The sequence below is a fragment of the Lycorma delicatula genome, chromosome 4 (assembly GCF_047948215.1).
Source record: "Lycorma delicatula isolate Av1 chromosome 4, ASM4794821v1, whole genome shotgun sequence".
In the NCBI taxonomy this organism is placed as follows: domain Eukaryota; kingdom Metazoa; phylum Arthropoda; class Insecta; order Hemiptera; family Fulgoridae; genus Lycorma; species Lycorma delicatula.
The window spans coordinates 45,819,355-45,845,000 of NC_134458.1; the positions used below are offsets into that span (position 1 = coordinate 45,819,355).

General features: G+C 31.3%; 1 protein-coding gene across 1 annotated transcript in view; it reads left to right on the forward strand.

The window, feature by feature from the left end:
* LOC142322605 (uncharacterized) overlaps nucleotides 1-11,005 on the forward strand; it is a 38,263-nt gene extending 27,258 nt beyond the window's left edge. Inside the window, exon 3 of the mRNA XM_075361681.1 lies at nucleotides 10,919-11,005. Within this exon, the coding sequence (XP_075217796.1) occupies nucleotides 10,919-11,005 (87 nt within the window). The remainder of the gene's footprint in view (nucleotides 1-10,918) is intronic.
* The last annotated feature ends 14,641 nt before the right edge of the window (nucleotides 11,006-25,646 follow it).

Genomic DNA, 25,646 nt, shown 5'->3' on the forward strand with positions numbered 1-25,646 from the left:
TTTGCAAACACTGATCGATGCAATGTCTAATACCTTGAAGATTGCGTCCTCTGTGCTCTTTCCCGGGCGAAAACCATGCTGATTGTCCATTAACAAATGCTCAGAAGTTAGTCTACTATTTATTCGGAGGTACAACACCTTAATAACTTTACCTATTGCAGGCAAGAGTCCTATTACCGGCAGAGGCCGGTAAGAAGAGCTCACGGTGGGATCCTTGTCGCTCCCTTTGAATAGTAACTTCAATACACCTCGTTTCCAACAGGCCAGAAAATATCCAGCAAAGAACATTCTATTAAAAACTCTAGTAAACCTATGATTATGGGCAATGTGCGTTCAAGGATCTCCACCGTGATACAATCATATCCGGGAGCTTTATTCCTAGCTAGACTGCAGATTGCCTGACCGACCACCGCCTCGGTAATCTCAGAAGACTGAATCTCAGAGCCAAAATTTGCGACTTCCCTTTGGACTCGGCGATGATATGAGGTTTCACCAATATCAGTATCATCTGAAGTAGATCGTTCATCAGAAGAAGAGAACACGATCTTTATTTATTACAACGCCATCCTGTTTCGAGAGAGCGGACAGAAGAACGTCTTTTTTCTTCTTATGCCCGAGAACTCTATAAACTACACCCCATGGGTCCTTATTTCGCTGCTCTTTCACAAAAGAGCGGTAGGAATCACGCTTAGAAATCCTAATCTCATGAAAGCACTCGGTCCTTGTTCGGCGATAGTCCGCAAGCAGAACTGCTCGCTGATCATATGTAAAACGTTTTGGATTCCAGTTGACCCTCTTGACTAAATTATATTTTTATTATTAAAATTATACTGTATTTAGAGAATAATAGCTAAAAAATTAAAATCATTTTGTAAAAAAATTTGGGTCTCATTTAATTCGCTTGCTTGAAAGCTAGCTCTCAATTATACCTCATGTAACATTTTTAATAAGTCACAACTTGAAAAATAAATTAAGTATCAGAGATTATAATTACCTTTGGAAGTAATTAGGAATTTTTAAGTCGGGTTCCCATGGGAACCTTTTTTTATAATAGATTCTCATTTTGGCTGCATTAATACCAGATACTGTTAGATTTTCAGTTTAGAGAATTAAAGCTCAAAAAATTGATATATTAAGTTCGGGTTACATTCAGTTCCCTTTTTTTGGGCTTAAAATTTTATTTATTCGAGTAATTATTTAATTGAATGAAATGGCCCAATTAGATGTAATTTTATTCAATAAGACTAAAAAAAATTATAATTTACAGTGATAAAACACTTGTCCGATGTGGTCGAAGATCACGCCAAATCGGGCATAAATATAACCAAATACTTATGCCAAATATCAATTTTTTAGTCAACAGATTTTCGAGATATTAAACATAAACTGATTGGAAATAATGTAAAATATCATCTACCGTAACGATTGACCTTAAACTTTGGAATAACTTAAGTAATTTCATCGATATAAAACTTAATTTTCTCCAGTTTTTTATGAAAAAAGGCCAAAAGTTCAAAATGGTGAAAACTGCTCTCCCCCTTTTCTAATTTTTGTTCAAATTTTATCAATATATAACAATTTTTAAGCATTTAGAAAAATCTGTGTTGAGTCAGTTCAGGGTTAGTAATTGAAACACAGTCCAACACATGTAAATACATATATTTCATGTACCGGTAATTCCTGAAAAGTTTTTTGAACTAAGAAGCTCTTGAAATATTGAAATTTTCCAAAATCTAATAGATATACTTTCCTTTTATAACTATGCTGCACCAACAGTAATACAGCTACGGCTGGGAAACTAAAAATGATTTCAAATAAACAAGGAAATAAATTTTATTGTTTTCACAAAATAAAGAAGTACAAATATTTCATTTTTATAAGTATTTGTTACTTAAAAGGAAATATATATATTTATGCATCTCATTTTCGAAATTGAATTGGTTTATTTACATTTTTTTAAAAAATTATTAAAATTTCACACACTTTTTCATAGTTTCATGATTTGTTTATTAACAAATTACCTTAATTATTTTTCAACCATATGTAAATGTTATATAGAAGTTAAAATTACCTTTCAATCAAATAAACTTTGAAAAAAGTTATTTTTTAAATCAATTTGTATGGTTTTAAATCCATGTATATGGTGAACTGGAAAATTTTAAAGATTTTAAAGAGCCAGTAGTAATAGCTATAGAAACTATAATAAAAACGAATATATATATGTTTTACGTACAATATAACAATGACAGATAATTAGGCAGATAAAGGGATGATATTCTATGGAAAATAATATACCAAATAATGCTTACATTCCGCTATATTTCACTCACAGAAATATTGTGTTTTATACATACATATATAATTTTTTCCCATTGTTCTCTAAGAGCAAAAAAAAAATCATGTAAAATTGTTACGTGCACTAAGTTAAATATGCAGTAGAGAAATTTTTAATAGTCATCACATGATGTGCTTTTTACTAACCACTCCTCCTCTACGTGTGATATTTATTTTATCTCCCCCAATGACTATTAAACAATTTTTGAATGGCGAGTGTAAAAGTTTTACATAATTTTAGAGATCTGTTTTCATTTTTTATCATTTACATATTAAATCTTTAAAATTTAATAAGTCGATCTTTGAATTTTAAATCAGTTATATTGGTGAAATATATAGAATCTGAAAATAGAAATCAAATATTTTTTAGTTATTACAGAAGTAAGTATAATTTCCATAGTGTTTGCATTAATGTAAATATTAACGATTCTAGAGCACTGTGTTATTTGTAATGAGAGATTTTCAATCGGTATTTGGTAGAAAAATTTACCGTATTTATTTACTTTTATACAGTTAAAAACAATCTCATCCGGCTACATTTTTACAGATCAGAAATAAATATAATGCTAAATGAATTATACCGTCGATGAATTAAAAAAGTTCTTTATGAAAAAAAAAACATTGACGAAAAGTCTTTAAAATTTACGAAACGTTAACGGAAAAAATACAAACCATTGACTGAGGAAAATAGAAATTTCAGGAAATTTTAAAACGCGACACGACGTCCAGTTTACAGGACGTTGACAATTGTACACACATAAACCTATGGAAAAATACGCATGAATTCAATTCATCATCAGCAATGGGAGGGAAAACGACTTTCAAAGGAAACTAACTAAGTGGACTCTTGTTTTGCGACATAGCGGGCAGAAATACAAAAGCACAGGAATACAGGTAAACAGAAACAGGTTATGACGTATCTGTCAATAGCTGCCAATTTTGGTATAATCCAACCGCTTTGTTCTCCTCATATACCCGGTCGTATGAGCCACTAACCCCTCAATACCATTTACTGGTCTCTCGATCGTACTGAGAAATAATATACCGCTGGTAACGTACAATTTACCGCGTTTTAGTCGGTTTAAATGTAACAAAATGAGGATATAAGCACTAAGTCAAAGCCACATATACTAATTTAGTTACAGACAAAAAAGGTATAAAGTTACAACTTACATAGAACATAGCAATTTAACAGAATTAAATAAAATAATTATTAATTATTATAGAAAATAAAAGTCCAAGTGATAAGTGTGGAATCGGAAAAATATTACATTTCTAAAAATAGGAAATGTTATAACATATACATATAAAAGAACATGTCGTGAGTGATTCATAATCAACGCCTAGAAAATACTACTGATGATAAATTGATGAAAATTTGTATACACGTTCTTCTTACGGTTTAAGTGCACACTAAGAAAGGATTTTTTTGAAATTCCTAGTTTAAAGGATTAAAATGGAGTAAAAATTAAATATATTCTTTTTTTCTTTAATTTCTCAGAAACAAATGAAGATATAATATTTATTTTTGGTGTTTACCAACACCAAAAATCTTCATGTGAATATCTAAAAACCAATTTTTTCGATTTTTAGAAATTTATTCTTAAATGGGGAAAAAGTTGTCCTTGAAAGAAGTAAAAAATTTTGAACTATGATTTCAAATTTTCCCAATTCCCGATTATAGTAAACGATATCTTCATTCGATTTCTGCTTTCAAGTACTTTTCACATAAATAACTAAAGACCATTGCCGGGTATTTTTGGATTTCGGTTTCTTTAAGCGACGGTGTACGGCGCGGCGGCATTTCAAACACCACTGCCATCGTTACTATATGTGCGACGCGACTGACAGCACCTGCCTCCGGTTACCTGGCTAAAAATCATAAAATAAAAAAAAGTTAGTACGACGGGTAACGCAAGCAACCATATAGCGCGGACGAAGCCACGACAGGGATGGTAGTTTAATTATAAATAAGCCTTTTATTAAAATTTATTAAAACAAAAAAGAAGGAAAATGTTAGTAACTATAAAACAGCGAATAAAAAAGAACTATAAAATTACTGAATGTTTTTTAAGAGATCCTTTAGTACAACGTGACGAAATATTCACACTAAGGTTAAATTGATATAAAATATAATGGATATACGAGCTCGAAAATAGTCATTCAAGAAAATATTATTGGAAATGCATAGTAATTAATCAAGCTGAATTCTTTGCCTCACAGAATTTATGTAATGTTATATATTTAGTTTTTCTTTATTTTCTTACAGATTTTTAACGGAATTTATGCATAACGAAAAAAAATTTAATTTTTTATCTCTTCATTGGAAATCAAACGGAAAGTTAGATTTTTTTTATAAAAGAAAACACGAGATAATAATAAACACGACAATATAAATTTCAAGTGATATCAAATTGTTGTAAAATTAAAATCGAAATAAATTTATTTAAAAACATTTTAATTATTTCTCCCTAAAAAACTGATGAATTTATATATTTTGTATCAGGCTTTTTTATTACGTTATTTCGGCTCAAAATTGAACTGAAAATTTTAAATATTGAATATTTATAACAGTTTTTTTTTACGATAATTTAAGTAAAGTTTAAACTAACATCATTTCTACTCAGATACTTCAAGCATCTTCAAATCCACTACTGCCGAAATTCATCCGATATAGTATTAACCCTGCCGATGGTGAGGGGGCTTGAGTGCTCAGTGATACAGAGTAGCTAGACCGAAGCTGCAACCATATCGGAGAGGTATCTGTTGAGAGCCAGACTAAGGAATGATTCCTGAAAGAGGGCAGCAGCTCTTTCAGCAGTTGTTAAGGGCGTAGGTCAGGAGGAGTTAAACCGCCATATCAACATCACTTAATCTTCTAAGTACTGCGCAGCTGAAAGCAATGGAAAACTACAGCTGCTTTTTTCCCAAGAAAATGTAACTCTGCATTTTCATGTAACAAAGATGGAGGCACCTCTTTGGTAAAATATTCCGGAGGTAAACTACTCCCCCGTTCGAATCTCCGGGTGAAGACTACTAAGGAAGCGGTCCCAGAAAATTAAAATATAATATTCTACGAGTCGGAGCGTGGAATGTTAGAAGCCTAAAAAGTTTGGTAGGTTAGAAAATGTAAAGAGCGAAATGGATAGCTTAAATGTAGATGTAGTAGAAATTAGCGAGGTTCGGTGGGAAGAGGAAACTTACTTTTCATCAAGTGATTTTAAAATAATTAACTCAGCTTGAAATAAAAGGCAGGCAGGAATAGGTTTCATAATGAACAAGAAGATAGGGAAGAGAGTAGAGTATTTCAAAATGCATAGCAATAGAATCATTGTAATAAGGATAAAATTGAAATCTAAACCGTCAACGATAGACGTTAACGTCTATATGCCTACAAGTGCGCATGATGATGATGAGGTAGAGTATGTATACGAAGAAATTGACGAAGCAATTAAACATATAAAAGGGGATGAAAATTTAATAATAGTTGGAGATTGAAATGCAAGCTTTTGAAAAGGCAAGGAAGGAAATACTGTGAGTGACTGTGGGCTGGGCAAAAGGAATGAAAGAGGGAACCGACTTACAGAATTTTGCATGAAGTATAATTTAGTAATTGCCAAAATCCAATTTAAAAATCATAATAGAAGAATATACACATGGAAAAAGCCAGGTGAAACTGCAAGGTATCAGATAAATTATATCATGGTTAAGCAAAGATTTAGAAATCGACTCGTCGTCTGCAAAGCTTACCCTGGAGCAGGCATTGATAGTGACGCTAATTTAGTGATAATGAAATGTAGATTGGGGTTTAAAAGCCTGAAGAAAATTGTCAGATGAATAGGTGGAATTAGAGAGAAGCTTGACGAAGAGGATATAAAGAAAACTTATGAGGAGGACCTTGCAAGAGGTCCGAGTAAAAAAAATGAAGTAGAAAATGTAGAAGAAGAATGGGAGAATTTTAAAAAAGAAATTCTTAAATCAGCAGAAACAAACTTAGGCGGAATAAAGAGAAATAGTAGAAAACCTTGGATATCAGAGAATATATTGCAGCTGATGGATGAACGTACAAAACATAAGAATACTAGTGATGAAGAAAGTAAAAGGAACTATCGACTATTAAGAAATACTAGTAACAGGAAGTGCAACCTAGCGAAAGAAGATTGGATTAAGGAAAAGTGTTCAGAAATGGAAATAGAAATGATCATTGGTAAAACAGACGAAGCATACAGGAAAGTTAAAGAAAATTTTGTGGTATATAAATTAAAATCTAATAATGTGTTAAACAAAGATGGTACACCGATTTGTAATACGAAAGGAAAGGTCAATAGGTGGGTGGAATATATTGAAGAGTTATACGGAGGAAATGAATTAGAAAATGGTGTTATAGAGGAAGAAGAGGAAGTCTAAAAGGATGAAAGGGGAGAAACAATAATGAGATCTGAATTTAAGAGAGCATTAAAAGATTTAAATGGCAGAAAGGTTCCTGGAATAGACGAAATACCTGCAGATTTACTGCGCAGTGCAGGTAAGGAAGCGATAGATAGATTATACAAACTGGTATGTAATATTTACGAAAAAGAGGGAATTCCATCAGACTTCAAAAAGAGTGTTATAATCATGATACCGAAGAAAGCAGGAACAGATAAATGTGAAGAATACAGAACAATTAACTTAACTAGTTATGCATCAGAAACTTAACTAGAACTCTGCACAGAAGAATTGAGAGGTTAATGGAAGAAATATTAGGAGAAAACCAATATGGTTTCAGGAATAGTATAGGGACAAGTGAAGCAATTTTAGCGCTCAGATTAATATTAGAAGGAAGATTAAAGAAAAACAAACCAACGTACTTGGCATTTATAGACCTACAAAAAGCATTCGATAACGTAGACTGGAATAAAATGTTCAGCATTTTAAAAAAATTAGGTTTCAAGTACAGAGGTAGAACAATTGCTAACATTTACAGGAACCAAACAGCAACAGTAGTAATTGAAGAACAAAAGAAAGATTCCGTAATAAAAAAGGGAGTCCGACAAGGATGTTCCCTATCTCCGTTCCTTTTTAATCTTTACATGGAACTAGCCGTTAATGATGTTAAAGAACAATTTAGATCCGGAGTAACAGTACAATGTGAAAAATAAAGATGCTAGGATTTGCTGATGATGTTGTAATTCTGAGAGTAAAAAAGATTTAGAAGAAACAATTATCGGCATAGATGAAGTCCTACGCAAGAACTACCGCATGAAAATAAACAAGAACAAGACGAAAGTATTACAAATTACTAAAGATGGACGAAGCAGGAGCGATATAAAATGGCGAGTAGCACAGGCGAAACCAGCCTTCAGTCAAAAATATAATTGGTTTACATCAAAAATTAATTTAAACGTCAGGAAAAGATTTTTGAAAGTATATGTTTGAAGCGTAGCTTTATATGGAAGTTAAACTTAGACGATTGGAGTACCTGAGAAGAAAAGATTAGAAGCTTTTGAAATACGGTGCTATAGGAGACTTTTAAAAATCAAATGGGTGGATAAAGTGACAAATGAAGAGGTGTTGCGGCAAATCGATGAAGAAAGAAGCATTTGGAAAAACATAGTTAAAAGAAGAGACAGACTTATAGGCCACATATTAAGGCATCCTGGTATAGTCGCTTTAATATTGGAGGGACAGGTAGAAGGGCAAAATTGTGCAGGTAGGCGACGTTTGGAATATGTAAAACAAATTGTTAGGGATGTAGGATGTAAGATGTAGGAGGTATACCGAAATGAAACGACTGGCACTAGATAGACAATCTTGGAGAGCTGCATCAAACCAGTCAAATGACTGATGATAAAAAAAATTATCACTCTGAAGTGTGTAGTACAAACTCAGAAATTTTAAAATGATCTCAAAACTAAAACCGGAGTTATCTAGAGCTAGAAATTAAATCTGATGGGATAATTATGGGTAAAATATTTCTTATAACAAAATCAGTTTTAATTTTAATTTTTTATTTGACTAAATTTCATAAAAATAAATATTTTTTCAATAATATTTTAACAAACATTCTTTTGTATATATAATATTTTAAATGTTAAGCTCTTTTTTTTTATAAAACGATCAGTACTTGACTTACCTCCTAAAACTTTTGAACCTTAAAACTATTTTTAGACAGCTAATTAAAATTTAAACGTGATTAGCCGACCGTAGAGCCTGATCAACAGAAAATTGTTTCAATTAATAACAAATTTAAGTAAAATTGACTGCGTAGTACCTATTAAAAATTAAGATGGTTTTGAACGATACAGCTAAAAATAAATTCACTTTATGAAAACTCAGCTGGCTGCAGTTGTCGATTATGGTTACAATAAAAAAAAAAATTATTCCAGTTATAATACTAATGAAATTAACGATTAAAGGTTACAAGAAAACCGAATTAATATTTATTTCCTTTCTCTTACTCAAATAAATCACTGTTTCAGAAGAAACTTTTGCCCGTAAATTTTGAGGCAAAATGTAACTTGTTTTCAGAAGTAGTTAAAGATAAGTAGGCAGGTTTGAAATTCATGGAGCAATATAGCTTAAAGATGGAGTCTTATTACAGTATTCCGGTCAAGAATACATGATATTTTGCTTTTCCGTGAAGTCGGTTCGGTACAGAACCGAGATCTTGTAAACGGTAACAAACCAGAGAATATAGCAAAGAACTGAACGTTTATTTCCGTACAAATTGAATTTTTATCTGCCACTATGTAGCGGTTTTACTTCCGTTTTAATGCTTTTCACCTTACCTTATCTAATAAACCGCACAAACCCCTCTTGAAATTCAGCCTATATTTTTACGACTAATAAACTTTGTTTAAAAGTTAATTTTCGGCTCGTTGAGAGTGGTTTTATTGTGTTCTGCTTGCGGCTATCTTAAAATATTCAACTGCAGATTGTAGGGGCCTTTATTGCTACCCAATTCTGCACTCTATGTCCTCATCCAAACTTCTCATATATAAAAGACTAAACCGTTTGGCCGCTCTAAACCCTTTCGATTTATTAAAAATTAAAAGATTTAGCTGAATTGTGGATATATTAATACGATTAAAAAGAATGTTTCTAAAAATAAAAAAGATAACTGTAAACACACTTTTAACGTCTATTTTGCATGAAAGAACTTAGAATCTTTTACTTTTTGTTATAAGAAGGAAAGTGGAGTAAATGGCAACCAATGAAAGTTTCACTATTGTACCAGTACAGAAATAAACGAGGAGGAAACGTAAATATCTGTAAGAACAATGACAAAAAGATCAAACACAGACAAAAACAACAATAGCCAAACAAAAAATTAACGATGTGAAATAATTAAAATCTAATAAAAATAATAATCAGACAATCTTTTTTTTTCATTAATCAACAAAAGCCTAAATTAATACTGTATGGTAACATTTCGGATCCAATAATTATTAATTCTAGAATTTTCATTAAGTGAAAATAAAATCATATAGACATTCGGGCATCATTAAACAATAGTCACAGTCACCATCCATCGATGTTAGTATATTAACTTTCATATTTTTTAGACCCCGATTGACAAAATATACGGGTGACCGTTAATTAAATTATAATAGTTATGTACAGTCTGTGTTTCCAGCATCATCAAACGGTTCAGGAAGGACATCCGGTTTTATAACTTCATGAAATCTTTTCCAATTTAAGTCCGGATAAACTTGATATAAATGATATTAAAAAAGTCTAGTCTAGAAAAAGACTCATACATAATTATAAACCTACTTTCTAGTTCAAAGATAAAAATGACCCGCTTGGCTGAGTCAACAGAGACTCCAAAAGGCCTTAACCACGAAAAAATTCACCACGAAAATAAATTATTGGAATAGGTTTGGAAAAGTATATAGAATAAAGGTGTGCCCTAGCGGACATGAACGAATAACTATTTAATTTGCTAATTAATAAATTAAGGAAAAGGTTTACTTTTTCGCCAATAGCGGAATTTTTATAGATAATTTCTTAGTTTTCTAGTGGTATTTTTTCATAAGAATAGAAATAAACAAGACATTGACGAAAGACTAGATATTTTTTTCAAAAAATTACGTTTTTTCCACAAACAGTAAAAAATTTTGCAAAAAAAATGTATGTATATATATGTACTATTGGTAAATGACATTATTTTACATAAATCTACTAAGTTGGATTGAAATATTTGTTTTCATTAATTTTTTATAAGAATCTGTTTTTAGGGTCATTTTCATGTGTTTACGAAGTACATTAATATTTACTTCCTAAAACTCATTGAAAAATTAAAGTTTCTGAGAAACCATCTTAAAGTGCATATCTTTAAGATGTCAACTTAAAGTACATATTTTACCTTACAAATAACGATTTAAAATATTTTTAAATTGGAAAAAACAGAATTAATAATGATCGGGGTTTGAGCGTTAGCTAAGATACCAAAACACGCTTTTTCTAAAAATTAAATTTTCAAGTGTTGATAAATAAAACAAGATATAGCGATATCCCTTTTAGAACGAGTAAGTAGTAAGCTCAAGATCAAAATGCTATACTGACCTTTTTATTTTTTGCAATTTGTTTATTATTATAGGCATTTTATCAACAAGTTGCAAATTTGCATCGTAGATCCGGATTAAAGGGCAATCAGAAATTAAAAATACGTCAAAAATTTGAGTGATTTATAGCTTTGGGACTTATGAATCGGTACCTTTTTGAATTTTTTAACTATCTCTAATAGGAATAGAATTATGCAAGTTTATTTACTGCGCGCCTTCAATTTACGCTATCTATGTGTGGTAACTAAAGCGCGACTTTGGTTCTCATGTAAAATTCGCTAGTAAAATTCTTTCTAATAAATTTAGGAAGAAGAGAATTTCCTTTCTAGGACATATTTTCAGAATGGAAGAGACCAGACTTATCAGACGGATAATCGAACTTTTCTGGAACAAGAAAAGCAGACCGAAATGGTTATACGAAGTACAGAAAGACATGGAGGAATTAGACATATTCCCGTTTTTCATAAATATTACACACCAGTTTGTATAATGTATCAATCGCTTCCTCACCTGCACTGCGCAGTAATTCTACAGGTATTCCTTCTATTCCAGGAGCCTTTCTGCCATTTAAATCTTTTAATGCTCTCTTAAATTCAGATCTCAGTATTGTTTCTCCCATTTCATCCTCCTCACCTTCCTATTCTTCCTCTATAACACCATTTTCTAATTCATTTCCTCCGTATAACTCTTCAATATATTCCACCCATCTATCGACTTTACCTTTCGTATTATATATTGGTGTACAATCTTTGTTTAACACATTATTAGATTTTAATTTATGTACCCCAAAATATTCCTTAACTTTCCTGTATGCTCCATCTATTTAACCAATGTTCATTTCTCTTTCCACTTCTGAACACTTTTCTTTAATCCACTCTTCTTTCGCCAGTTTGCACTTCCTGTTTATAGCATTTCTTAATTGCCGATAGTTCCTTTTACTTTCTTCATCACTAGCATTCTTATATTTTCTACGTTCACCCATCAGATGCAATATATCGTCTGAAACCCAAGGTTTTCTACCAGTTCTCTTTATTCCGCCAAGTTTGCTTCTGCTGATTTAAGAATTTCCTTTTTAACATTCTCCCATTCTTCTTCTACATTTTCTACCTTATCTTTTTTACTCGGACCTCTTGCGATGTCCTTCTCAAAAATCTTCTTTACCTCCTCTTCCTCAAGCTTCTCTAAATTCCACCGATTCATCTGACACCTTTTCTTCAGGTTTTTAAACCCCAATCTACATTTCATTATCACTAAATTATGGTCGCTATCAATGTCTGCTCCAGGGTAACTTTTGCGGTCAACGAGTTGATTTCTAAATCTTTGCTTAACCATGATATAATCTATCTGATACATTGCAGTATCGCCTGGCTTTTTCCAAGTGTATATTCTTCTATTATGATTTTTAAATTGGTTGTTGGCAATTACTAAATTGTACTTCGTGCAAAACTCTATAAGTCGGTCCCCTCTTTCATTCCTTTTGCCCAGCCCGTATTCACCCACTATATTTCCTTCCTTGCCTTTTCCAACGCTTGCATTCCAATCTCCAACTATTATTAAATTTTCATCTCCTTTTACGTGTTTAATTGCTTCATCAGTTTCTTCGTATACACTACCTCATCATCATCATGGGCGCTTGTAGGCATATAGACGTTAACAATCGTTGTCGGTTTAGGTTTTGATTTTATCCTTATTACAATGATTCTATCGCTATGCGTTTTGAAATACTCTACTCTCTTCCCTATTCTCTTGTTCATTATGAAACCTACTCCTGCCTGCCCATTATTTGAAGCTGAGTTAATTATTTTAATATCACCTGACCAAAAGTCGCCTTCCTCTTCCCACCGAACCTCACTAATTCCTACTACATCCACATTTATCCTATCCATTTCCCTTTTTAAATTTTCTAGCCTACCAACCTTTTTTAAACTTCTAACATTCCACGCTCCGACTCATAGAATGTTATTTTTTATTTTCTGGTGACCCCTTCCTTAGTAGTCCCCACCCGGAGATCCGAACGGGGGACTAGTTTACCTCCGAAATATTTTACCAAGGAAGGCGCCTCCATCATTGCTATATGAAAATGCAGAGAGCCACATTTTCTTGGAAAAAAAGCAGCTGTAGTTTTCCATTGCTTTCAGCTGCGCAGTACTCAGAGGACTGAGTGATGTTGATATGGCCGTTTAAGTCATCCTGACTCACGCCCCTAAAAACTACTGAAAGAGCTGCTGCCCTCTTTCAGGAATCATTCCTTAGTCTGGCTCTCAACGGATACCTCTCCGATATGGTTGCACCTTCGGTCCAGCTACTCTGTATCCCTGAGCACTCAAGCCCCCTCACCAACGTCAAGGTCTCATGATTCATTGAAGAGGCTTTTATTTACGTATATTAAGTATTTACTCATTTCAAGGGCACTGCTTTGAATTTTTACTACGAAATAACGAAGTCCGAAAGTATACGCCTGGAGGCCCATATTTTTTTCTCTAAGATCAATAATATATAGTCAAAGAATTTTTTTTATGTTTTGTTTATGTATTAATAAGTCAACAAAAGAGGCCAAAAAGAAAAAATCTAGAGATAATAAATCCACAGACAAATTATTGTTTTGAAATAGACTTATCCATATCAGCGTGGTATTTTTTTTTTTTTAAATCATTGTTATCGTATTACAGATTAATGGGTAAAAAAAACATATGTAGTTTGTGAATATAGCTACTTAATCCATCTGTGGAATATCGTAAAAAGAACTGCACGGCTTGTTTAAAGCTAGTTTTTTTTTTTTTTAATTTAAAGTAAAATTATAAAGTTATTAAACCAATTAAATACAATTCGCAATGCAAACCTTTTTTTAGATTTCCAGGTTACTTAGTTTTAAAAACTGCTGTATTCATTTAAATTGCCTATTTTGCATTATAATTTAATTCTATTAAATATTATCCTTATAATCGAGTTCACCTGGATCATATCTCGTCCACCAGAACAGGTGAAATGTCTATAAAAATGTTATAACTTAACTAAACCAAGGCTGTTGTGGTCTTTTTCAAAAAATTCCTTATAAGATAGATACACTATATGTTCAACGGTTTTTATTGGATACATTTTAAAATTGATTTCTTAGCTAGTGCTGCTATCTACCGGCTGTAAGCCCAATTAACATTAAAAAACCTGTACAATCTCTACCACTACCTTCATACTTCCATAAAAAGAATAGCAATAACTAGAAAAAAATTATTTAAAATTATTAAAAAATCTTTTTCTCAGAAGTAGTAAACAATTAATACTAAAAAAAAAATTTTAATTCATTTTATCCCCTTAGTATACGTTTGAAGTGTGCTACATAAGTCTGAATCAGAAGCAGAACAAAATAAACTTATGAATTTCATTAAAAACGGATAAGCTGTTACGGAGTGGCGCCTTAACAAAGAGACAGACTTACATTTTACGTATATACGCATACAACATACGTATACACTTCGGCGGGCATACTTCTACAGATTTATAATACAAAATGAGATCTACTGTAAAAATCCATAATTGTTAATTCACCTGAAGAAAATAATTAATAAATTTTTGGGTCGAATCTTAAACTAAGACTGTGGATATTTATTAATTTTTTTCATAGGAAAATAAAGTAAAAGAAATATTTCCTACAACTTTTAGAACCTTTAAAATGTGTACCACAATCTGTAAATAATAGGTGTCAGAGATGCGTTTACATAATTAATTGAATACTATTGTTAAATCAATTTTTAGTGAGATTACATGTAATGTTTCCAAGTCTTTCTCATTATATATAGAAACTCATACGCATATTGTTTTTCTTAATACCAATAACTAAACGTTTAATTAATTAATTCGGATTTTATATTAAGCACCTGCACTCCAAACCTTTCTATAGCTCGAACTCACCGAGACAAATGGTGGTACTTAGCAATGTAAAAATATAATACGTCATTCCGTACCCACACCAGGGAATTGTCCTACATATTTAATTTTATAAATGTAAGCAGTACATTTTAAGGCACTCTCATTAATTATAACTTTCCTTAGAAATTAGTGATTCTTATTTTGTAATTATAGGCCTATTTACAGTCAAACCTCGGTAATTTGAAGCTGAAAAGAAATATATTTTTTCTAGTATTAATATTTCGACTTAGTAAGGTACCTTACTAATTACGTACCGTTGTAATTAGATGAGAATATTTATACAAATAACAGTAAGTCCAATAACAGTAAATACAAATAACAGCATGCGTAAGATACAGTAACTCATAAAAACACAAAAAAAACGTAATAAGTCATATATTGTACCATAATAGATATAGAAGGCTACGGAGAGGTACAAGGAAACCCCCATTAAATAAATAATTTAACAGAATTTAACTGCAGAAATTTTTCATTCTACTATCATCGGAAAAACTTAAAATGAACCTGTTTTTTTAAGTAAAATATTTTAAGAAAAAGAATCGGGATGAAATTTGTAGTAACTGTGATAAGATATAAAGTATTTCTATCAGAATCGAGTTGAAAATTTTGCTAACAGAGAAAAAAGATACCATGATCAAGGAATGTAAGATAAAAGTGTTAAAATTAATTAATTAAACAGTTGATGTATAAAATCAAGTCATCTTTTACGCAAGTTGCTACACATTTTACCGTAGGAAATTGTTGTACGTTTTGTAAGCTGCTTTTAACCACAGGGTTTTCAATCGCCCGAGACACGACGGCTGGAAAATTTTAGTATTGGGGCAAATAACGGGTACTAATGCTGACAATGCATGATTTTCAAAGCTATTTTTTTTTGGAATCATCTATTGAACGAGATGGATCCCTGCATTTTACATTTCATCTACACCTCCTACATACAGGAGGCGATAGATGAAATATAAATTTATTTATTATTTAAAAATAAAACGTTCAACCCGTAAATACTATTAGAATCATAAAGAATGAATTTTGAAACTTTCATGGGAAATTACAGGACTACGGCGGCAAATGTTCTGTTATTTTGGGATGTCGATTGCGAGGTTAGATGAACTGGTAGTAAACTCATCAAGTGGTCCTGCATTTAAACAATCCTTTTTAAGAGAGATAACTATTGTAAATTATAACCTAAAACTGAATAAACAGAACTGAATTAAAAAATGAAACAGCGCTTGTTGCATGCGGTGCTTAAATAGATGATTTATGGTCCACGAACCGCAAAAAACAGTCCGATGTGCACGGCACGATGGCATGTTTTTCTGAACGCGACCATCACTCTGCCTGTAAAACTGCCGACAAAGCATTAATAAACTAATTTTATTCCATTGACATATCGACGGAAGTTAACTACAGTCGATGAAACGTGCAACACAAAACACCTGCATAAAAAGAGTAAGAGTTTCAAACAGATAATTTAAAACAAACGAAATTCACATTCAGACAGAAGCTGTCTCGAAACCGATCTCCTACCAGCTTGTTCGTATATTATTCCCACTTCTTAATTACATAAAATAATTATTTAATATAAATTTTTCATTTCACTTTTATTAAAAATGTAATGATTTTTTTTTTTTAATTAATTTTTTTTTAAATATTTAGTTTCTTTAAAGGAAGGGACGAAGGAAACATGCGTTGAAGTAGTTCAAGGTCGAAATTTTGTAAATCGTGGAATAATGTTTTTCATTATTCTCGTAATATACTGAAAACATTTGCTATATATGTTTCAAATTCTCGCATGCTAGTGCATTCTATATCAAATAAAAGGTTTTCATAGAGAATTTTCATTAAATGAAAAAAATCGCATAAACTGTAAATCGCTTTTTTTTCTTTTTTTTCAATCCCTACATCCCTGGGCCGGACATCCAATTAAGTATACTCGGTCCAGGGACGTGTCCTTCCGACTCTATGGAGGTCTCCCCATCCACCGGCTTAACATCCGGCACGACAGGTCAACCCCCCCCGGTTTTAGATCTTTTGTGCCTGCCTCTAATCCCCGGTGGGGGAAACAGGGCCCGTCTATGCCGTTCCCCCCCCCCCCCACCAAGAACCGGGTCGCGGTCATTATGCCTTGCCTCAAACCAAAGGTGCCAGCACCAAGGGCGCAAACATCCCCAGAAAAGCAACACCCTCGGCAGGGTCTCGGTCTTAACTTAACTCCTCGCGAAGGCTTTCCCATGGAGTCCCCTTCCCCTCACAGGTACCCGTACACCTAAGCATACGGGTCCTCCGAGACGGGACCCTACACTTAGCACTCTAGTAACCCCGGCGTCGATATACCTCCAATTTCGTACGGAGAACTGTTCTCGCGAAGTTTGCGAACCATTTCCAGTTATTTTCAAAGGCCAACATCCACTCCACAAGATTTCCCGTCGCAATGCGTTCATCTGCTAATCGTTGGCGGTGTTGCGTCCATCTATGGCACTCGAACAGCGTATGTTCGGCGTCATCTACGCCCTGACAATATTCACAAACAGGCGACTCCTTCTTACCAATTCTATTCAGGTAGGTGCTGAAACAGCCATGGCCAGACATTAATTGGGTAATGTGGTAATCTATATCACCGTGATGCTGGTCCAGCCAGTTATCTAATTCATGTATTAGTCGCCTGGTCCACTCCGCTACAGATGATGAATCGCTTTAGTTGCTTTTACGGATTCGAACGCCGCCTAACTATTGGCTGATTATCCTGACATCGTACTGAGTCATATTTTATGAATGACAGTCTAGCCTCAGATGATCAGTTGATAATTTTTAAAACTTAACATAATTTATAAATTTTTTTGGAAGAAATATTGCAACTAATTTCCAATTATTACTACTTGCAAGGATGTAGATTTAAATCAGTACTACTACTGTAGAGTTAAATAAGTACTATACATATATATATATATATATATATATATATATATATATATATATATATATATATATATATATATATATATAATGTTTTTTCTAATTTTTATCGTTTGAACACGGCATTTTCATCTTCACTATTGTAAATATCTATTAGGTGGTTAACATTACTTTATATTACGTCACATACCTAAACAAGAATTTGGTAAACTTCTAGTAATGGCTTACGTTTTTTACAACTTATACAACTTATTATATCCATTAAATATTACTGAATAAATGACTCTCTTTTGCATATAAATTTTCAATATAAACGTTAAAGTGGTGTGTTGGGATATTAAATTTGTTGTTTTTGGCTAATTCTAGATATTTTATGTCCAGTAGCAAAAATTAATACAAATAGTTTCGTTTGGGTACTTTGCAAGTGAAAAAACATTTTTAATGTCGATCCTACATTCGAATAAATTAGAAAAACAAAAATCCTAATATAAATTATTGGTCTCATGATTCCCACGATTGGTATCCTGGTATGCATTATCTGCGTTAGTAAACTTTTTAGTAGATCTTTAGGTATTTAAATTTAGATACGTATGAAGTAACGTGGACGGAATTTTGAGTATTGTATTTTTTTTTGGAATTCATGTAACTTTCAGAGATAAAATTAAATTACTACTTTATCTTGGGAAACATAATTATTTTACTGTAATGAGGCCTAATCACCTTTACATATAAAGGTAATTTACTGGTACAGGTAATAATAATTACCTCTTTTTATGAATATTAGCTTTTTTTGAATTACAATTACTAGGTAACCGGGAAAAATAAATAAATGTATGTAAAAAAGCGAGTAATTACACATTTCTGTTTATATAACGTCAAAAACAAGATACGTAATGTGCAATCTAGTTATACGTACGCTATGTTACACAGCATACGTGATTAAAAGATAAAATATTATTAATTATTGAAAATTAGCTCTTTATTTCAATTAATAAATTCATTAATTAAAAAACGTTTATTTGGCTAAAAAATAAATAATAAAAAATAGCAGGTAAATAGAAAAAAAAGATATTTAAGTGTTTTCATATAAATAAAAAAATTACGTATTTTATGTATTTTATCCTGTTAATTTTATATACGTTTGTTGGAGTAAATGTTTGCGTCAGTAAAAATTATTTAACAAAAGCCAAATTTAAAATTGAATGATTTTTTTATCTGATTAAAAATATGAAATACCACAAATAGACCGTCGGTACTTACATGCGGTTGACTAAATCGATAAAAGATTAGAAAATAAGGAACTGTTTTGACATCAGACGTTATTGGACGACTGTTGAGTCGGTGGTTGTAATTTTTAGTCTGAGGGTAGAATATACTATACTACAACATCTCTGTTATTGCCGCACCGGTAGCGAACGGTAGCCGGGCGATAACGCCAGCTACGACTGGTGACATCTACTTGCGGTCCATTAGCTCATTTTGATTGGAGAGTTTGGATATTTCTTTGGGGACGAGGGATCGGTCTCTTCTCAGGTCAACTGGAAATGCCGATGGCTGATTTATGCCCGAAATGTCGGACCCAGGTGACGCTACGCTTTATGGGCAAATAAATATTTTGCAATTGGAAAAAAATGATGTAGGTATCGTACTCCAACGTCGGTCGGAGTATATAAACACAATACACCTTCGACTGTATAAGATAAAATTCCTTATCGGTCTGTCCTAATTCGGTATGACATAAAAATACTATAAATATAAGAAAATAAATAAAAAAAAACGTAACAGAAATTCACGTATGTATTAATTTAAGAAATATTTTTTTATAACTCTTTCTTTACATTCATAAACTAAATGACATAAATTTATTAACTGGAGTTATAAAAATAATTTTAACACCTTGCGATACAATAATTTGTGTATTATAGCCGGATAAAACTTAGAAATCCTAGTAACCGTATAAAATTAACGATTCGATATAAAAGTAGAATTATTATGTTCTCATTACTATTTCACTGTGTTTGTGTAGATTTATTTTACGTATAAATTCCACATTAACGTTTAAAATTAAATTTATTAATCAAGTAACAATAATGTACTTGAAAAGTGTATCGCACAAATCCTTTTTATAATATAAAATAAAGGGTCTTTCGTTTTCAGCGCAAAAAAAAAAATTGCAATAAAAAAAGTATGTGTAATATCAATATAACTATGATTTTTATTTTGAAGCTTATAGCGTTACATTATGCTCGAAAACAATGCCGTTCATTTGGCCTCCACAGCTTCGTTTAAAATAGTCGTCTATGAACAAAAATTTGCGTAACTCTTTCGCACAAATCAGCTTTAATTCCATTAATAACGCGTCGAATATTTGCTTTCAAGTCACCAATCTTTAGTGGTTTGTCACGATAGAGCTCTGACTTAACATAACTCTAGAGAAAAGTCTAAGGTAGTCAAATCACACACGATCTTTGTGGAAAATTGACATTAACATTTCTGAAACTTATCAAATCACCAAACATTTGACGTAATAACTGAATCGTTTCAGGATGTGAATGGCATATAACGCCATCCTATTGAAACAACATCTTATTCAAATCAGGATTTTACAAGTTTGTAAACAAAATATCTCAAACGCTCAGTAGCGTTCACCATTTACTTTAACACGATTTCCTTTCTCATTTTCAAAAAAAAAGGCCCAATGACGCTACCAGCCCATAATCCACACCAAAGAGTGACGTTTCTGGATTAAATGGTTACTGGTTGAATCATTTGTGGATTTGAATCATCCTAAATACGACAATTTAGCTTGTTTACAAATCCATGCAACCAAAAATGAGCCTCATCTGAAAACATGATATTTTTTTAATGAAAATTTGGATCTATTTCGAGCTCTTTAGAGTCCAATTAGGAAACCGTCTATGCGAAGAATGATCCTGTGGCTTTAATTTTTGAGTTACTTCAATCTTATATAGGTGTAAATCAAGAGCTTTAGGCAAAATTCGCCGTGTTATTGAAGAAAGGCCCAATTCTTATGAATGACGTGAAGCCGATAAATTTCGATTTTTACAAATACCTACACTTACAGCAGCAATATTCTATCGATTCCTTGAATTTCTTTTGTGAATTGGTGTTTCAAAATCAAATAGAGAAAATTCCCTTCGAATTTAATCAAACGATGAATTTTGCTTTTGTTTGGCCGATTACGCATACCATAAATATCGCGAAGTGTACTATAATTAGCTGTAGCTGTAACCGATTCCATATTTCGAGAATAAATAATTTGTAAACATTTTTGAGGTATTCAGAGTTTCATGATGATTTTTCATTAACTACTCAAAACAAATGACACGCTTAAAAAATTAAAAAAATAATTAAGTCGTCACCAAAATCTGACAATTTTTTGCGCTCAATTTGAAAGACTCCTTAAGTATTATTATTAGTATTATAACCGGGGAAAAACAAAAATAATATTAAAGTCTGGACTTGATTTTATGTTATTTTATTGTTTTCTATGAATGGATACAGAATTACATCGATATAATGCACATCATAAATATAAGTATTTCTATGTATAATAATACTACACATTTCTGTAACTGCTCATAGCACTAAAAAAGTTTAAGATCTACATTTCACACGGGAAATTATTTTCCTGGAAATTGATTTATTTAAAGATAAACGTAGATCAGTGATTAGGAAAGGTGTTAATTATATATAGAAAGTTAAAAATGATGTAAATTATTACTTTTTTTTTTAATGAGAAACTATATTTCTTTAATCTTAATATTAAATGACATAAATAATATTATTAAAACATTAATCCATTACAGGAAAAATAACTTTTATAACAAATATATTTCTTTATTCATATTTTTATTTTTTTTCTTAAGCGCTAGAACACGCAAGGACAGTGAAAGCAGATAATTAATCGTTAGAATAAAATCAATAAAATTCCTTTCTGCGGTCTTGTTCGGCATTTTATATAATTTATTTATTCTTTATCAAATCTTCTACTTCTGAATTTTGGAATTAGCAGATGACCATTTTATTTTTTAAATAAAATTATTTGTATCATTTAAAATAGTACTTCGTCATATATTGAAATATTTTTTGATTACAACTAATAAAATATTCTTATAAATCAACGTAAAGGCGTAAGTACGTTAGGATAAGACAATCCCCACCTTATTACTTCGTACTGCAATAATAAGCCGCACGAGGAAATGACAATGGCCGGCTATCCCTCAGTATTACAAATTCATAAATCATAGTAAGAGCTCTTTTAACTAGATAATATATATGACAATCCCGTTGTAGATATTGATCAAAAGCTCCCACATGTTTGAAACGGGTAATATTTTTATATTTTATTTTAAATAACAATATTGAATTAATATTTTACGGAACTAAATATTTTTCATTGAAATGAATGAAGGATAATATTCCACGAAAAAGTTATATACTGAAATACAATCAAAGCTTACTTCAAATCTGCTTAGTTGTAATGCTAACCAAACCGATTTTTATCGAATGTAAACTCTAAATTTTAATATTTTCCAGGAAATAGTTAGCGGTATAAAGAATAAATAATAAGATTTTACCATCTGTTTTTAAAAGCACATAATACTTTTTCAAGTGGAATTATAAATACTAAGAAAAATGATGACCTACTTCTTATCTGCGAAATTTCAAATGCTATTTCCTGAAATAAAGCTTAAGAAACCATTTATTTATTTTTATTTATACATCCATATTTTATGTTTTGCAAATAACTAGCGGTACATTTTTTATAAATCCCCATTCACCAGTTGACGTAAAAAAAATTAAGTTAAAATGAATCAAATTCTACCTCTGAATAAGTTCACAACAGAAATTTGTTGTTTTACACTATTTGCTCCGATCATTTTTACGATTCTGACACATGTAAATCATCTGAGATACAAGAAACAATAGTTATAATTGCTTTCTCTTAAATTAATGATATTATACAGCCATTCTTGTGGTGAAAAGAATAAAGGTGCCAATTGCAAGACTGAATATCACTTATATTTTGTGATGCTAATATGCAACCATATATTTTAGGCATAGCGAAGAAGATAACGGAAACCGTTTAATTCCTCATTTTCCTGAATAAGGCTTGGATTCTGATATTTTTAAATATGGTTACACCATTTTTGACAGTAACAAAAGGATTTAAAAGTATTCAATTATTAAACTTCAATAAGTTATATGTTTTTTTTTTCGTTTAACCTCCGGGACCACCGTTAGATATTGCATCACAGTATAAGATGAAATGATTTGTAGCGTATGAGAATGCCATGCCTGACCGGGATTCGAACCCGGGATCTCCGGATGAAAGGCCGAGACGCTACCACTCGCGTCACGGAGACCGGCAATAATAAGTAATCATCTACATTATAACAGACGTTTCTATTACTCTACCTACATTAAATATCAGAAAAATTAAATTGTAACAACGAATTAATTTTTAATTCCAAGATTTATAAACTGGATTCATTCTTTATACAACTTGTCAATTACTAGTTTTATAGCTTCCATTTATTGTACAAGAGATTAGTAATATAATTTTTCCATATTATTAATATTTCATTTAATTTTAAATGTGAATCATTTTTACGATTAGAAACGTTTTTTAACTTCAACTTCAGTTATTTACTTAAAAATTACAACCAGCATACTGTTTGATTATAGATCTTTGGTCTCTTGTTTCTAGTTTGTGGTTGCACCTGTAAAATTGCATCAGCGAAGTTCTCTCATCATTTACAAAATAATTATTTAATATATTTACACTTCTACCCGGTTACATTTTACTTTTATTTTCATACTAGCTGCAGAGGCGTGCCGTAGGCACGCCCTCCGCAGTTAGCCCCTCCGGACGGGGGGCGTCTCGGAATGGTATTATTGGGTGTCCAAAATTGATTACCTCTTGTGCAAAGATTTTTTTTTCCTTTTTTGTTTTGAATAATGAAAATTGATCAAGATAAAACGAAAAAAGGGTTCGTCGTCATTCAATTAAGCATCCTTCCTCATAAGGAAATAAGTTTTAGGATGAGTTACCATCATCGCGCTTTCTAAAACCACAATAACTTCAAAACAAAATATCCGCTTTCACTTTTAAATTCTTTTCTTCAATAAACAAAAATCACTGTTCTACTTATCAACCTAGACCATCCAAAATTTCTCTAAAAACAGCATCTTTCACTCTTTTATCTCTATGCTCTTGAGATAATTTCACTTTCACTCCACCCATGCTTTTACTCTTGATAACGCAACACAACTGTTCACGCCCCAAAAACTTCTCTTCTCAAATCAATACCAACCAATTTAAAAGTTTGCCCTTCAGACTTATTAATCGTCATACAAAAAGCTAATTGTTCAGGAAACTGAAGCCTCTTCAGTATTGAAGTCTGATAAGTCATAAAAAGCTGCAAGCTAATCATACTGAAGTTTCTATTTAGAAATTTATTTAGAAATCAAAAAATCGGTAAGGAGGATATATAGGATTCAAAATTCTTCTAATTTTTATTATTATTTACCATTTGATTTGATCCACGTGTTTTGCCTATATGTATGTTTAATTGTAACTACAAGGCCAAAAAAAAATCATATATACGATTCTAAGTGGATAATCGATAGCATTTTCAGTATCGATTTATTTTTATCGAAAATAGTTGTTTTAAAATCTGCTACGATATTGAATGAATGTATTATGAAGGTAAAATTTATTTTATAATTATTACTACTACTGTTATTTATTGTTTAAAAACATTCAAGAATAAAAATCTTATGATTTTTTTTATAGGCAGTATGTTCGATCATGTATGTTCTCAGCTAAGGAGGACGGACACACACACAGACCCATATACAAATGCCCTTTTGTAGGATAGGATTTATAACTTCAAAACGATCTGTAAAAGTGTAATTTAAATTAGATTTTTCCAAATAACTCTTTAATTGAAATTACCCGATCATTACTTTATTTATTTATTTTTTTTTTTTAATGAAACAAGTAACCCGTAAATAATTTTATGGTTCTATTTTGATATAATTTGATTAACAGCAACTATTTTACTGGTAGTATTTATTGAAATACAATTATGTAGAACTGAACTAAAATTTTCCGTTGAACCATCCATATTATTAGAGTATAAATCTCTTCGACCATTCTATGCAAAATTTAATAGTTACAGTTAATTTTCTTTACTTTTATTAAAATTATTCTACTAAAGATAAGGGATAATTTTATATTTATTTGTGTATTTTGTATTCATGGGATAACGATTTATCAAAGATTTTTCAAAAACAATTTATTTATTTATTTTTTTTTTTTGCTTGATAATATCGTATTATTATTATTATTATTTACTAATACTTATATAAATAATACTTATAAGTTACTAACACTTAAATTTCAATAAGTTATCATTTATATTATAACAAACGTTCCTATTATTCTACCTACATTAAAGAGTTATAGATTTATAGATTGTTATGCACTTGCTGTATACTAGGAAAACTTTTCCCAAAAATTATTTTTATGTTTCTTTATATAATTATAAAGAAATCATTTTAATGAATAAAAATCCTTTGCTGTTTAATAAAGAAAATTTTGATGAATATTACCCGAGTAACAAGAATATGAAATCGATGAAAAATACGAGGATGAATTTTCACCCACGCGACTTTATACCATAGAGATATGTCATTATGAGTTTAAGCGATGTAAAATTTTTTATGTAACCGATTGGTGAATACGTTTAAAAATATTCCTCAATATTGCGTCACACAGAATAACTCACTGTAAATAAAACTTTTTCTGATCTCAGATGTAATATTAGAGATTCTGTGTCTGCATCTGTGTAGTGCATATCGAAATATTACCGTAGATACTTACAGCGTAATACA